The sequence below is a fragment of the Nanorana parkeri genome, unplaced genomic scaffold (assembly GCF_000935625.1).
Source record: "Nanorana parkeri isolate BGI_ZX_2015 unplaced genomic scaffold, ASM93562v1 scaffold290, whole genome shotgun sequence".
Classification (NCBI taxonomy): Eukaryota; Metazoa; Chordata; class Amphibia; order Anura; family Dicroglossidae; genus Nanorana; species Nanorana parkeri.
The window spans coordinates 544,528-559,614 of record NW_017306558.1 but is presented as its reverse complement, the minus strand read 5'-3'; the positions used below and the strand labels follow the sequence as shown (position 1 = coordinate 559,614).

The 15,087-nt window shown below is 45.2% G+C and overlaps 1 protein-coding gene across 3 annotated transcripts in view; it reads right to left on the bottom strand.

The window, feature by feature from the left end:
- Positions 1–14,877, bottom strand: part of NEDD4 (neural precursor cell expressed, developmentally down-regulated 4, E3 ubiquitin protein ligase) — a 110,427-nt gene extending 95,550 nt beyond the window's left edge. For all 3 annotated transcript variants that reach the window (XM_018557558.1, XM_018557559.1, XM_018557560.1), the window contains exons 1-2: positions 14,690–14,877; positions 1,768–1,841 (exon numbers count right to left, since the gene is read on the bottom strand). In XM_018557558.1, coding sequence (XP_018413060.1) covers positions 1,768–1,841; positions 14,690–14,731 — 116 coding nt within the window. In that variant the 5' untranslated portion in view covers positions 14,732–14,877. The remainder of the gene's footprint in view (positions 1–1,767; positions 1,842–14,689) is intronic.
- Positions 14,878–15,087: the final 210 nt, after the last annotated feature.

The window sequence follows — 15,087 nt, the reverse complement described above, 5'->3', positions numbered from 1 at the left end:
CAAATCCCAGCAATAATACATTATACAGTGGTGCAATGCCGAATACCACTAGCTATAGAGGACTACAAAACCCAGCAACAGTACATTATACAGCGCAATGCAGAATACCGCCAGCTATAATGTACTATTGCTGGGATTTGTTGTAGTCCTCTATAGCTGGTGGTATTCTGCATTGTGCTGTATAATGTACTATTGCTAGTATTTGTAGTCCTCTATAGCAGATGCCATTCTGCATTCATTGCTGTATAATTTTACACTTTCCATTTCACTATATTGCACACCACACCATTTTTTTTACTTCCACCGCTCCAAGCTTGCTCCTGTGATGGACTACAACCTCAATACAAACTAGTAGTCCATCACTGGAGCCGTTTTTTAAAATGTATTTTATTGTTTATCCGATTAACCGATTAATCGAACTTAATAATCGGCTAACTAATCGATTTTGAAAATAATCGTTAGCTGCAGCTCTAGATCTATCCATTTGCTGTCAAGCAATGACAGGCCACTCTCCTCAAATGACCCGAGGACAGTGGCCTGTTATTGCATGACCACAAATGGGCATCATGGCTGACCTCGCCCATTTGTTGTCATTCAAACGGCATCTGTCAAAATTTCATTTTGCGCTGTGGCGGGAGTTCGACACGTGCAGGTCAGTGGGCGTCGGGCTTTTTATTAATTACGAGTCGTCGTGAGTTCAGTATCTGGGTATCCCAATGCAAATAAGCCCCCCTGCACACAGACACCTACAACCACTGGGTCAGGGTTATTATACAGGATTTATATAGCGCCAACAGTTTGCGCAGCGCTTTACAATAGGATTGTGGGGAAGAGGCCCTTGTCCCCACCGGTATGGGGACCAGGTGCTTTTCCAGAGGGGATCCCTGGAAAAGCACCCTCCCAATGCCAAGGGCATGTGGCCTGGTATGGCGCACGGAGGGGCGCGGCACTCGCTTGCCCCCCCCCTTTCCTGGCCTGCTAGGCCAGTGCCTGGATTAGGGGGCTGGTTGTAAATGTTTTTATTCCCCATTTTGTGGTGGTGGTGGGGTTCCCCCTTAAAAATCCTACCCGACCGAAAGGGTATGGTATGACTTATTGGGGGGAACCTCATGTATTGTGTTTTTTGTTGTTTTTTTTTTAATTCTTAGAATAAAAAAAAAAAAGTTTAAAAAAAAAAGTTTAAAAAAAATAGAACAGAAATGACACCTGCAGTCTGTGTCCCTTATGGATCCACCTTGAATTACTAGCCCCAGACTGTACATGGAGATTCAAGTGCTGCCCAAGTCAAGATTAAGCATCACCTCTTCTTGGCACTCACCCAAGTCCCCTGACAACTGAAGTTTTGGCAATTAACAGTTGAAAAACATGGGTAAGGCTTGGAAATAGGGGGGGAATCCAGGGATTTTCCTCACTAGTGGAGTTGTTCAATCTATATATAAATCCTGGGGCTATGTTCCTAGGAGGGAAAATGGGGATAATGGAATGGATTTGACAACTAACCCAAGGGTTACTAACTAGTTGCAGTTATCTTAGAAATGGTTTCATGCCAGGTACATTACGGTACATTTTAGCTACAGCTTCATATTCTGATACTATATATTCTGTTCTTTTATTATTCCCAACCCTATCCTACAGTTTGTATTATCTCTATACCATTGCATGGAAACTAACTGCAAAAGAGCTAAAAGGACAACTGCTAGCAATCAGTCCAAAGTAAATTAAACTCAAGAGAAAAAAACAACATGTTATAACAAAAGATTAGTTTACCTTGCTCCTAAAAGATCTTTCTTTGCCAATCCAATCCCTGCGATGACTTTTACACGAAGAACACGTGAATCTTCCTAGAGAAGAGATACATAAAAATTATTATTGCTACAAAATGCATGTATGAGACTCACAATTTGTGATGTCACTGGACAACTCACAGACTTCTGCAGAGACTGTGCTATGAACACTTCCTACAGGAAAGGCTAAAACAACAATAATCCCAGCCAGTGACACACCTTTTCTATTCTTTTCTCAGGATAGTGTGTTGCTGCATATCATGTTGAGCAGTTACTCAGTTCCCTCCCCTGGACCTGCTCCATTGCTCAGTGTCTAATGGAAAATAGGATGGCAGGCAGCATTTAAAGATTGTGAGTTTCAGTCAATTGCTGCCGATTATGAACTGTTAGAAGGCTGGGCAATATATTTGCAATTGCACTAACTGCAGTTTTTCTTTAAACTACAATTGTACTGTTATATTAAAAAACTCTGTATGGGTTAAACTCTCCCATTCATGTCTATAGGGCATGGATTTGCACCTGTGCACATGCTGCACAAGTGCCAGGGTGATATTGGATGTAAACACTGCCCAGCACACTGGCATCCGAGTTCTATGTCTAGGTAATCATGTTGGGGAACCCATACATGGATTTTAGTATACAAAAGTACTCGTCTACGGGCTAGAGTTGTACAGTGCGCATCTAGGGCAAACTTAAGGCACAGGGACCGATTTGCTAAATTTTTACTTTGTAACTTTAGTTAGTCAATTTGGTTTAGGGAGACTCTACAAATTTAGAGTAAACTAAGCCTTTAGGGGTATAAAATGTATTGACAATCTGATGAACACAATTTCCTTTTACAGGACCTGACACATTTAAAGGGGACGTCCACATTTCAGCTCTATTTTAGCCAATGTGTCCATTCACATTTTGGGGTTTAGATTCATATTTTAGAGAGGTGTTAAGGGGCATAAAAATCAAATGCACCAAACCTGTGTTTTGAGAGGAGATCACTGGCATAATGTATGTGAATACACGCATGTATATGCATGTACATTCATCCTAGTGCCTAGACTAAATGAATATTGTAGCCACACAAATTTATTTGCCTGTATACCCCCCTTAGCGCCATATGTGCGTATTCGCACATAAACCTGTAGAATTACATCAAACTTGATCATGCTCTTTTTATATACTGTATTTTTTGCTAGCTTGTAGCAGAAAGATCCAGTGCACATGAGAGTATTTTAATATGCATGAGCCCTTAAGCCTAAAATCGTCATGCAATTTAGCAATGTTTATAAAAGTATTATAAAAGTATGCTACAAACAAAAACACTTAAAATCACAGGCAGGAACAAAGTAGATAACTCTAGACGATTGTAGGGTACCCTCTTCTTAAGATAATTTGAAACTGAAGTAAACCGATTGCTGAGTGTATGTAGCCTGCTCTCCTCTCTGACACACACTGTCACAGGAGGCTGAGTGAGCGGTGCGAGAGGAGAGCCCAGCCTCCTGTGACAGCACTGTCTCCACCCCCACACCGCTCTGCCGCACTGTGATAGGCGGCCAAGCGGTGTGGGAGGAGAGACACCGCCCGCTCACAACCCTCTTGTCCCACAGCGCTCGGCCGGCTGTCACTTTCTCTCCTCCTCCCTGGGACACAGAGCAGCACCCAGCAGGGAGGAAAGAAATCACGGATGCGCCGACGTATCGGCAGGAAAATGGCACTTTCGGCATTTAGGTGCCGATATATCGGTGCATCCCTAGTTTTAAGTATCAGGACATACCTTCGGCATATGCGATCTGCTTTTTTTTTATCTATTCTCCGGACCAAACAGAGAGCGAGGATTCAAAGTAGGCCGGTGGCATAGAATTTCCAGACCTTTGTTTATACCACAAGACTGAGCATATCATCAGAATAGTTGATAAGTGTTGTAATTCTGAAAATAAGTTATGGCTGGGTTTGGAACAATTATAGGCGATCGGCGGGCTATGGACCCGCTGATCGCCTATATGTGAAACACCCGGTAACGGGTGTGTGCAACGGTCGGGTCTTTTCTGCCCGTGCGTGCCCGCTAGGGGCCATAGGCAACTGCTCCAGATTCTCCTGCTCCAATTTGATAAATTCCCCCCATGTGTCTTGTGGACTTTCCAGGTCTCCCATCTGCCATGCAGGCACAGTGCAGGAGCTGGGATTCTCTTTGACCCCTTGGTTTCAGCTTCACAGCACTTAGGTCATAGGCTTCAATGTATCATCCTAACCGTCCCCTCCACTCTTCCAATTACCTCATTCTCTCTAGCTGCCTTGTCAACTCCTTCCATGCTCGCCTCCAGAACGTATCCAGAGTCTCTCCCATTCTCTGGAACTCTTTACCCCAACCAGACTTACCTTGTGTCTCTCCTCGTCGCCCAGCCGAAAATCTGAACTGCGTATGTGCCGGAGATTTTTCATATTGTCAGACGGGAGTGCATGGGGAAGACACAGGTAAGTATTAACCCTTTTTAAAGGTTTTTTCTTTTTCTTGTTTTTGCATATATCTACTGCTTGCTAACATTAGATATATGCAAAGAAAACGGAGGGTTAAAGAACACTTTAAGACATCTCTTCAAGGAAGCCTATCCCACCTCAACCTAACCACTCAACCATTACATTCTCAAACAATTCACCTTCACACAGCTACCTCCTCATGTATCACTTGCCCCTCCCTTTTAGATTGTAAGCCCTCATGGGCAGGGCCCTCCTTACCATATTGTCTTGAATTTGTGATGGTAATGTCTTCCTTGTATTGTAAAATGCTGCGCAAACTGTTGGCGCTATAAAATCCTGTAGGGACCGTAGGTTTGTACATAAGTTGAATTTGTATGTAAGTCGGAAAAGGTACATTTAAGTGGAACTCCAGCCAAAAAAAAATTTGCTGTCTGTTCCTGTCGTCCAGAAGATTAGAATATAATAAACATTTTTATTTAAAATGACACACCAACAAAAGTTGTTTTTTTCTATTTTTAAATTTTATATTTTATAAACTTAATTTTTTTTTATTTGTTTGCATTTTTAATTTTTATTTAACTTTTTTTTTTACCTTTTGTTGTCTTTTTAATTTTATTGTTTTATTTTTTATTTTTTTTAGGGTCCTATGCAGTGAGACCTAGGTACTTGCGGTTGTACTCCACTTGGCTCGACTGGCATCTGCAGGTCCTCTGGTTGGGGCTGCTCCTCGTTGCTCCTAGGTCCGAGTACGAGGTGGGGAGACACTGTTTTGATCAGCGTCCTGCCACAAACGTTAGTAGGACACCGACCAATTAGTGAACCACGGCTTTAAGCCTGCGGCTCGTGTGAAGGGAGGAGGAGCCTTGTGACGCGGCGGTCCTGCTGCTGTCTCTCCTAGACAGGGACGCTCGAGTTCCGTGGCGCGCATGCGCAGAAGAGCGTCGGACCGTGCTGCCGGCCCGGGAGACGGCACGAACATTACAAGGAGGCCGGGACAGCAGCGGAGGTACGGGGGGCAGCGGTGGAATGCAGCGGTCTGTGTCCCCGCTGCCTCCGCCAACACAGGCGGGGAGAGCACCACGGATTTGAAGGGACACAGGCCGCTGCAGCCACAGTTCTCTTACACGTACTAATTGGTGAGGGTGCTCTCCGCACACCTTATAGCACTTTCGTAAGTATGGATTGTCCGTAAGTCGGACGTCCGTAACTCTGGGACTGCCTGTAATAATAAAAATCCAAGCTGAGCAAAAGATCCCAGGGGTGCCGAATTCCTATCGCCCGACCCCCGGGACATGCAGTGTTGGGGAGTGATTTTTTTTCTACATTTGGTCCTGCTTTGGACAAGCAGGGCTAAAGGCCCAGTCACATCATATCAAGTGCTTTCCGATGCGGTTCAAGCCCGGAACTCACTGGATCACATAAATCAAGCCAGGCAACGTTCTGGGGCAGGAGGGGGCGTGTCGGTGCCATTCATGACAAAGACACCGCAGACACACACCCCGACCACAGTGCGAACGCCCGCACTGGAACACGAGGTACAGGAACACTAGGTTCTCCGTTCCAGTGCAGTGCGATCTGAAAAAAATAGTGCATGCAGCAACACAGGGACTTGTTAAGTTCAGAGAAAAAATAAAGTGAACAAAGTACAATAAATAATTAAGTAATGACAAATTTATTAAAAAATGCTCCATCACAGCATAGCAGCCCACACTGGACCCCAGGCTGAGGATCCACTCCAGTTCTGGTTAAGTAGATCTGGGTAGATCTTAAGAAAAAAATTAAAAAAATTTGGGGATGTGTATGTGTGAAATTGTGTCTGTGTATGTGCGTCAGTGTTTTAAGGGCCCGTTCACACTAGTACAGTGCAATAAACTATAATCACACCTACCATGCATTCTGGTGTGGGAGGTGTGTTGTGTTAGCGTTCATTTGAATGGTACCCCAAAACGCATCTCCCACCCACAGCTCGATCGCCCGCACCGGAATGCGCGGTACCCTACTGCTGTGCATTCCATTGCAGTGTGACTTGGGTCGCGACTTAATGACCAGGGACAAAGGTGGGTCCTGACGTTACACAGGTTGAGAACCACTGACCTACACCATACGGTGCATGCACTTTGTTTTTCTGCACTCCCCCATCAGAATGATTAAAAAATTCCAATGCTAAAAATGTATTATTTAAAAAATGTCCCCCAGCCGAAACCAATTGTTTTTTGAAAAATGTATTTTCCTTAATTTCCTCCATCTGTTGTTTTTAGTATAAAGGTGGCCATACACTTTACAACCCTCGCAAAAGACTTTTGTCTTGCAAGGGTTGTAAAGTACTTTAAAAAACGAACAATCTGCCCATCTTTGACAGGCAGAACGTACTTGCGATGACTGCAATGAGGGGCAGGCTTTCGATGGCTGCAAACAGGCAGTGTGCGCGTGCGCACATCGGCCCGTTCGGCAGTTGTGGAACAAGCAGGCCACTAACTCGCCGAGAATCGTACGATTCCCAGCGGGTTTTCCAGCCTGCTTGTTCGACGGAAGACGTGCGACCGTGCAGTAGAAACAGTCGCACGCCTTCCATAGACTTTGCGATTATCGTACTATCGCAGGATTTCCAGCAATTCTCGTACGATAATCGTACAGTGTATGGGCACCTTAAGGTTTCATTCGTCTAGGTTTCAGAACGTCTAGGGCCGTACACAACCCAAATGGCCGAAGCTGCCCCAGAAACACAAAAGATATACTTTTTCCTATGCTCCTCAGCTTTATCTAGTGGCATTTTTCTGATTTTACATTCGACGTGGAAAAAAAAAAATCATTAATCCGTCACCAACCCCCTCAACTCTTTGTGTGCTGTTCATCACCGCCCCCTCAACTCTTTGTCACAATTAATTAAATATCCGTCTTCTTCGGATCTGCCCTAAGATTTCTGATATTTTTGAGGAGAAACTCACTAAAGGTGCCCATACACCTTACGATTATCGGACAATAATCGTACGCGATCGACTTTTCGAACGACAATCGTACATGTGAATAGAGTGCCCGTACCGACATTTCTGTACAATCGGACGACTTTTGACAGTCAAACATGTTTGAAAACTTTGCTCGATCGTACGATTGTCGTAAGGTTGCTGGCGTTTCCGTCCGTCAAAAGTCGCACAATCTACACTGCGCATGCGCGAACAAAAATACGACAAATCAATTACCGCATTTCGTCCAGGTGCTTTTCGTTAATTACGGCTAAATTAATCTTGCGATCATCGGGGCAGGATGGGGCTGTCGTACGAAAATCGTACGACTATTCGATCATCGGACGAAAAGTTTCATCCGATAATCGTGAGGTGTATGGGCACCTTAAGGCAGAGTTCACACAGATGGCAGTTTCCACCACCCCTCTGAAAAGTGATGCTTGATGGGTCACTTCTCAGGGCCTGTTCACACGACGTCCGTTTTGTGTGCTGACCGGCTCCGTACGCTGCTGCACTCAAAATCCATCCCAATGTATCCCTATGTGTTTTATGGGCTACAGTTCTCACGTGCGCAGTCCGTTCAGGTTACGACAGAAAAAATACTGCAGGTCACATTTTGTCAGGTCCGGAAACGGTCCGGATACGCAAACGCCTCAAAAACACACTGCGCTGCAGCTAACATACTAACAGCCCCACTCCAGCAAAAAAAAAAAGGACCTGATCTCATGTGAATAGGCCCTCAGACAGCGGTGAAGCAGCAGTTGCCCGGCATTCAGGAGCAGATACTGCCGCCTCCTGAATGCAATTTTTTTTTTTTGTTAACCTGAATGGGGATTTTCTACTGCAATCCCCATTCACTGTAATGGTTGCATTTGAAAAGTGGCACCGCCTGTTAAAAGCGATGAGCTGTATATTTTTTGCCGCAATGCATTGTATATAGCACAGTTTGGCCACAGTGCCAATACTGCAGCAGGTGACTGGGTGGGTGGTAAAACCGCAGAACAACCTCCTGGTTTTACTGCCTCCTAAGGCCTGGTTCAAACCTGGGCGTTTTACAGCGCGTTCCTACGCTCTGTAAAAAGCTCAACATGTGAAAACCAATGATTGCCTATGGTCATGGTTCCCACCTGGGCGTTTTACAGCACGTAGGAACACGCTGCAAAACGCCCTACGCCCAAAGAAGTACAGGAGCTTCTTTGGGGCGTATTTGCCGCATGTATCCATTGGAATACAGCCAGGTAGCCCTCGGAAACGCACGTTTGTCGCGCGTTTTTTTTTTTTACTGTGAACCGCGGTAGAAACGCGCGACAAACACGCATATTCGATACGCCTAGGTGTGAACCCAGCCTTAATGAGACTGCCTGCGAGCACCCGGACCTGAATGGATGTGCAGGTTCTGGTCGGCCTGTAGCAATGTCCTCCCATAGAGAGAAACAGGCGGCTGCACACAAATACATAAAGCTCCTGTCCCCCTGGGAACAGGTCTCTGCACAAACATGTATGGCGCAAGGGTGTGCACGGACGTGTGAATGAGCTTTCCTCATCAGAACACTGAAATTTGCTCAGGTGGTATAATGATAGGTAGGGAGGTCCAGATACCACTTTTTTAAGACCAAGTACAAGTACAGTCCCTCATGTACTTGCCGATACCAATTACCGATACTTTTTCTTAAAGGGCTATGTGGCATTTTTTTCTAAAACAACACAGACTTGTGATTTTAGGGCAGTTTCTCACCAGGGCTAAATGCGGATGTCACCAGAACTGAATACATGTCCCCACAGCAGAACACATGTCCCTAAGGCAGAATAGTATTCTGCTTTGGGGACCTGAATTCTGAGAATACATGTCCACAAAGCAGGATACATGATCTTAAAGCAGAAAGCATGTCCCTAAGGCAGAATAGTATTCTGCCTTGGGGACATGTATTCTGCTTTGGGAACATGTGTTCTGTGAATACATGTCCCCAAAGCAGAATTCCTTTCACCAGGTGACGTGAACATCTGCAGTGGCTCTGCGGGCACACCACCGGCGATGTCGGGACCCAGCCTCCACCACATCCAGACCGGCAATGATGCCATGTCCAGTCCGGCCCAGTCCTCCCCGTCAGTGTGCGTCAGGAACCCCCAGCTTCTAGCCCTGGGGTGGTAGTTGCGCCCCGGGGCTGTCCATGGCAGTGCCTGTGCCGGGAAGGAGCAGATAAAGAACCGGACAGGCACTGCCATGGACAGCTATCTGCAGATCCCCAGCAGGCTGCCGAGGTCCCCACAAGCGCGGGAACTCGGACGGCCGCTGCTGTTTGAAAATTTAAAGGGCCGGTATCCACCTGAATAATTGGGGCATTTTCACGAGTACGGGTACTCGTGAAAATGCCTGGTATCGGCCCCGATACCGATATTAGTATCAGTATCGAGACACAGAAACAGCTCTCTTCACAAAAGAGTAAAAGGTAATCTGCAAGAACGTTTGCTAAAATGCTAGCAATGTATATAGACCATCTAGGGAAGATTATATTTTTCTCAACAAAACTGGGAGGTAGAAAAGATTGGCTGCTGTGGTTTATGGTTCTTTTCTGATTCCCATGTTAAAAAAAATAGTACATTGTTATCCCAGTATCAGGGAACCTTTTTTATGTAACATCATTCTGTCACAGCATTTCCAACTTCCCTTTCCCCCGTGCTTACTTCAACTTTATTTTGGCTTGTTCATCTTTTTCACTTAACCATTCCATAAGGGCTTGGTCACACAACATCTAGTGAGCTGCACACCACAAGACACTGGTCCTGATGTCTGCTCTCAGAGTGACTCCTTTGGAGCCACCCATACATGCGCGCTCCTGGCTGGTGCTATGGACACGTCTTCTTGGGTCCATAGAAAGAGGCCGCTCTGGCAAGAAGCCATTCCCTTTTCCCCACTCCTCCCTGTGAGAGATTGGCAGCAGTTGGAGCCTGTGCAGTCCTTAGGCTGGGTTCACACCTAGGCGTACAGAATATGCGCGTTGCCGCGCGTTTCGTGCCGCACGTTTTTACCGCGATTTGCGGTAAAAAACGTGTGACAAACGCGCGTTTCCGAAGGCTATCCGGCTGTATCCTAATGCGCCCCAAAGAAGCTCCTGTACTTCTTTGGGAGTTTTGCAGCGCGTTCCTATGTGCTGTAAAACGCCCCCGGGTGGGAACCATGCCCATAGGCAATCATTGGTTTTCACATGTTGAGCGTTTTACAGCACGTAGGAACGCGCTGTAAAACGCCCAGGTGTGAACCAGGCCTTGCCGTGCATGTGAAGCACTATGGGCACGCGCTCCGCTATCTGGAAGTTTGAGGAAGCACCACTGAGGACTTGTGGCTGGCAATGGTGAACAACAGGGTATGTCGTTTTTTGGCGCGCACACACAGAGCAAAAACAGTACCATGCCACGTTTTATTAATTGCCTGGAATGCATTTGTCTAAAAAACGCTGTGTTTAATAATACTTTCAGATATTCTTGACAAACGATTGCTCTTTATGTATATTCTCCTTACATGCGAGGCTGTACTTTGTATTTTGTTATTGCCGGCTGTTACAGATAAACCAATAAAATCTGACTGAACATAAAATGTACATTATTACCACAGCGATGTAAATACCTTCTATAATTACAATCATGGAATAAATGTCAGTTAAAGTACCGCAGCGCTGAATACTGAAAAATGGCCTGGATGGGAAGGGGGTTTAACACCGCGGATGTCAACTGGTTAAAGTAGAATTACAATCTCTCTTATTTTGGCATGATTTAAAGAAAAAACTGAAAAGTAGGCATATACCCAATTACTTACCTGTTCCAGCGCTGAAGAACTTCCGGCTCCCGAACAGCTGTGAAGTAGGAAGTGTGCAGGCGCAGTAGATAACACCGGAGGTGAAAGGACAAAAGAGACAACTAAAGCGAATGGACGCAGCCGAAGGCGAGCGCACCGGACAGACTCTGTGGGACACAGAAAGACAGATGTCTGCGCTGGATCAGAGACTGGAATCTGTGCTGGAGGGACTGTCTGAAACGAGTGGAAGGAAGGTGATCGCAGCAAGAGCCATTAATTAAGGTAAGTGCTTACAGCAGCATTGGGGAGAAAAAAAAACATAGCCTTTAAAGCGGAATTTTACACTCAAAAAAAAAAAATCACACATTCTACCAATGCGTCCCTCTATATATGATGATTAATAATAACAGACATGTCAGGTATAAAATGCTGTGATTTTGCAGCGAATTCACTTCCTGCTTTGAAAGTGCAAAATGAGCAAAGCAATGCACACTGGGATTGCCTTGTCATCAGCAGAGCATTGCTGGGAAATCTCATCTCAGGGAAAGGCAATTTCCTCCCCTGAGATGATGTGCATAGTCACATGTGCCAGAGTTTCAGGATATAAAAGGAGAGCTCGTAATCTGCCCTTAGTAAACATGGCCACTGTCGGAGAGAAATAAAGTGTGTAAAGAATACAAAGCCGGCAATTATCTAGAAGTATGTGTTTGTAGATAGATGTCATTACTAAACATTTCTAAAGGTGTGTCTGTTGTTATTTTAAAGATATGAGTGAAGCTCTGCGTAAATGTCACTGTAAATACTTCCAAAACAGAAATCATCACAACTAACATTTAGGACTTCTAAAATGATGCCAAACACAGCCTGACATGGATAAACACCTCTGATGGACAATGGCCAGAAGATGCAGCAAAACAGTGTAATGGCCGGTATACAACCCACACGCTTAGGTTTTTGACATGTGTTGCGTTTGACATTTATTCTTGTGCGTTTTCCTATAAAGGAAAGGGGGGGTAGGTCAGCAAAAGAGACACATTTTTTTTTTTTTTAAGGGGTCACATTTACATGTGTTGTGAGAAGATGCTGCATACTTTACTTTTTTTTAGATGAACTGCAGCACACCGCAAAAGGTGTAAACTAGACTCATTACTTTTTCCATGCATTCAGAGTGCATTTAAAAACCCGCATATTAGGGCTGCAGCTAACTATTATTTTCTAAATCTATTAGTTTGCTGATTAATCAGGTTGAAAAAGGACACATGTCCATTGCGTTCAAATGTATTAATAGATTAATAAAATAAAATAAATTAGAGAAAAAAAGGGCTCCAGTGATGGACTACAAGTTTGTATTGAGATTGTAGTCCATCACGGGAGCAAGCTGGGAGCGGTGACTACAGGAAAGATAGGAAGGACAGTGTCAGCTATAGAGGACTACAACAAATCCCAGCAATAGTACATTATACAGAGCAATGCAGAATACCACCAGCTATAGAGGACTACAAAACCCAGCAATACATTATACAGTGCAATGCAGAATACCACCAGCTATAGAGTACAAATCCCAGCAATAGTACATTGTACAGCACAATGCAGAATACCGCCAGCTATAGAGGACTACAAATCCCAGCAATAGTACATTATACAGCGCAATGCAGAATACCACCAGCTATAGAGGACTACATATCCCAGCAATAGTACATTATACAGCGCAATGCAGAATACCACCAGCTATAGAGTACAAATCCCAGCAATAGTACATTATACAGCGCAATGCAGAATACCGCCAGCTATAGAGGACTACAAATCCCAGCAATAGTACATTATACAGCGCAATGCAGAATACCACCAGCTATAGAGTACAAATCCCAGCAATAGTACATTATACAGCGCAATGCAGAATACCACCAGCTATGGAGGACTACAAATCCCAGCAATACATTATACAGCGCAATGCAGAATACCACCAGCTATGGAGGACTACAAATCCCAGCAATACATTATACAGCGCAATGCAGAATACCACCAGCTATGGAGGACTACAAATCCCAGCAATACATTATACAGCGCAATGCAGAATACCACCAGCTATGGAGGACTACAAATCCCAGCAATACATTATACAGCGCAATGCAGAATACCACCAGCTATGGAGGACTACAAATCCCAGCAATACATTATACAGCGCAATGCAGAATAACGCCATCTATAGAGGAATACAACAAATCCCAGAAATAATACATTATATACAGTGCAATGCAGAATACCACCAGGTATAGAGGACTACAAATCCCAGCGATAATACATTATACAAACAGTGAAAAACAATCAAAGTAAAGTGCAGGTATCGGCGTAGTTTAAATCTTTTTGACATATGATCTGTTCACACAAGTGTTGTCCAATTTGCATATAGAATGGCGGGAAGATGACGTAATTTGGGCATCTGAAGGGGAGTTCGCTTTACTTTGATTGGTGTTTGGTTTTCACTGTTCGGTATATATTTGCACTTGTTTGTATTTGCGTTTCATTATCTGTTTTGCCTGAGGAAGGACTTTGCTGTTCTGAAACGTCACACTGATGATGCGACACCTACGAAGTCAAGAAACATTGACTTTTCTACATGCTGGAGTGCTCGTAACCTTTTTTGTATTTTTTGAGTGTCAGTAACACGCCCAATCAGCTGCAGCCGATGTTCTATCAAAGATTGTGACTGAGTTAGAATGTGTGACCGCTCACGTGGTCACACATTTTAGCAGAATCACGCCCATTTTTTTCGGGGTTAAAATATGTCACCGGCAAAAGGTGTAGAATTCAAAGGTTTGTCAGCTGTTCCAGGGCAGATTGGCATCGCAGATGGTATGTGCAGGAGAACCGATCTGCCCTGAAACAGCTGATCGGTCCAGAAATGTCACTTCCATCTGACTTTATGAGTGTGAGCTGACATTTCACAAAGTCGGATAGAAGTGAGATTTCAGGACCTTTTGTCGGTCACATATTTTAACCCCGGAAAAATGGGAGTGATTACGTTAAAATGTGTGACCACATCACCGGTCACACATTCTAATGCAGTCACAAACCTTGCTAGAACACTGGGGTTTTCCTACATAACAAAGGGGCATGGAACGCCCTGGCCGCAGCTAATTGGGTCGGGAAGGGAGTGGGTCAGTGACAGTCTGTGCAGGCTCAGGTACACTTCTAGTGCTGACAGGACCACCCACAGCTCCCATGTCAGCTTCTCAGGAACTGGATGAAATCTAAACCACGTATGAAGACAGGATAAAGATAATGTAATTTCTGATAAAACAATGACTTCCCATAGAACAGTGATACCACCTCACACATCACCAGCTGCACCCTAAAGGTTCACAGTGCCAGTCCTCATAGTCCTCCATATCCAGGAGCCACAGGTTGTCCAATCAACATGACATCACACTCCTAGATTAGTAAACAGCAGATAATGAGAGCAATGATCAGCCTGCTACGATGCAGCTCCTGACATGCTGAGCCCCACTCTTCACTCTCCCATCTTCGGCCTGCCATGTCACTTTGACACCCGGCTCATATCATCACCCGCACCGCGACCAACACAACTCTGTTCAGGGTGGCCGAGCAAAGAACACAGGCCAACACTGCCAACAGAAACATGACTTCCCGCCCACAACTCCAACCGACACTGTCCCCACCCTCACCTCCTCCTCCGGTACACCGAACACCTCCATGGAGGAGGCCATGCTCCGTGGCCCGCACACCGGCCGAGTGATGTCTAATAGTCCAGAGTTTCCGCTCACAACTCGCTCAGTGCTCGTCCCCGAGCCACAGCCAGCCCGAGTCACGCGCCATCCCCGGCGTGCGCGCGCTTCTGCTAGACGTCTTGTGTCATCCCCGGGCGCGGAGCGGGTGTGTGGTGGTGGGCGCTGCTGCCTACTCATGGCCCGGGCGATGGAGGTCGCCTGGCAATGATCTGTACAAATAACAATAAAGATTTGATTTTCATATATGTGGTTGAATAGATTTTGCCCTTACACCATTCATATCCCATAAGTGTAAAGGCGTAGTCCATCTTGTGCAAAAAAGCCCCCTGAACACA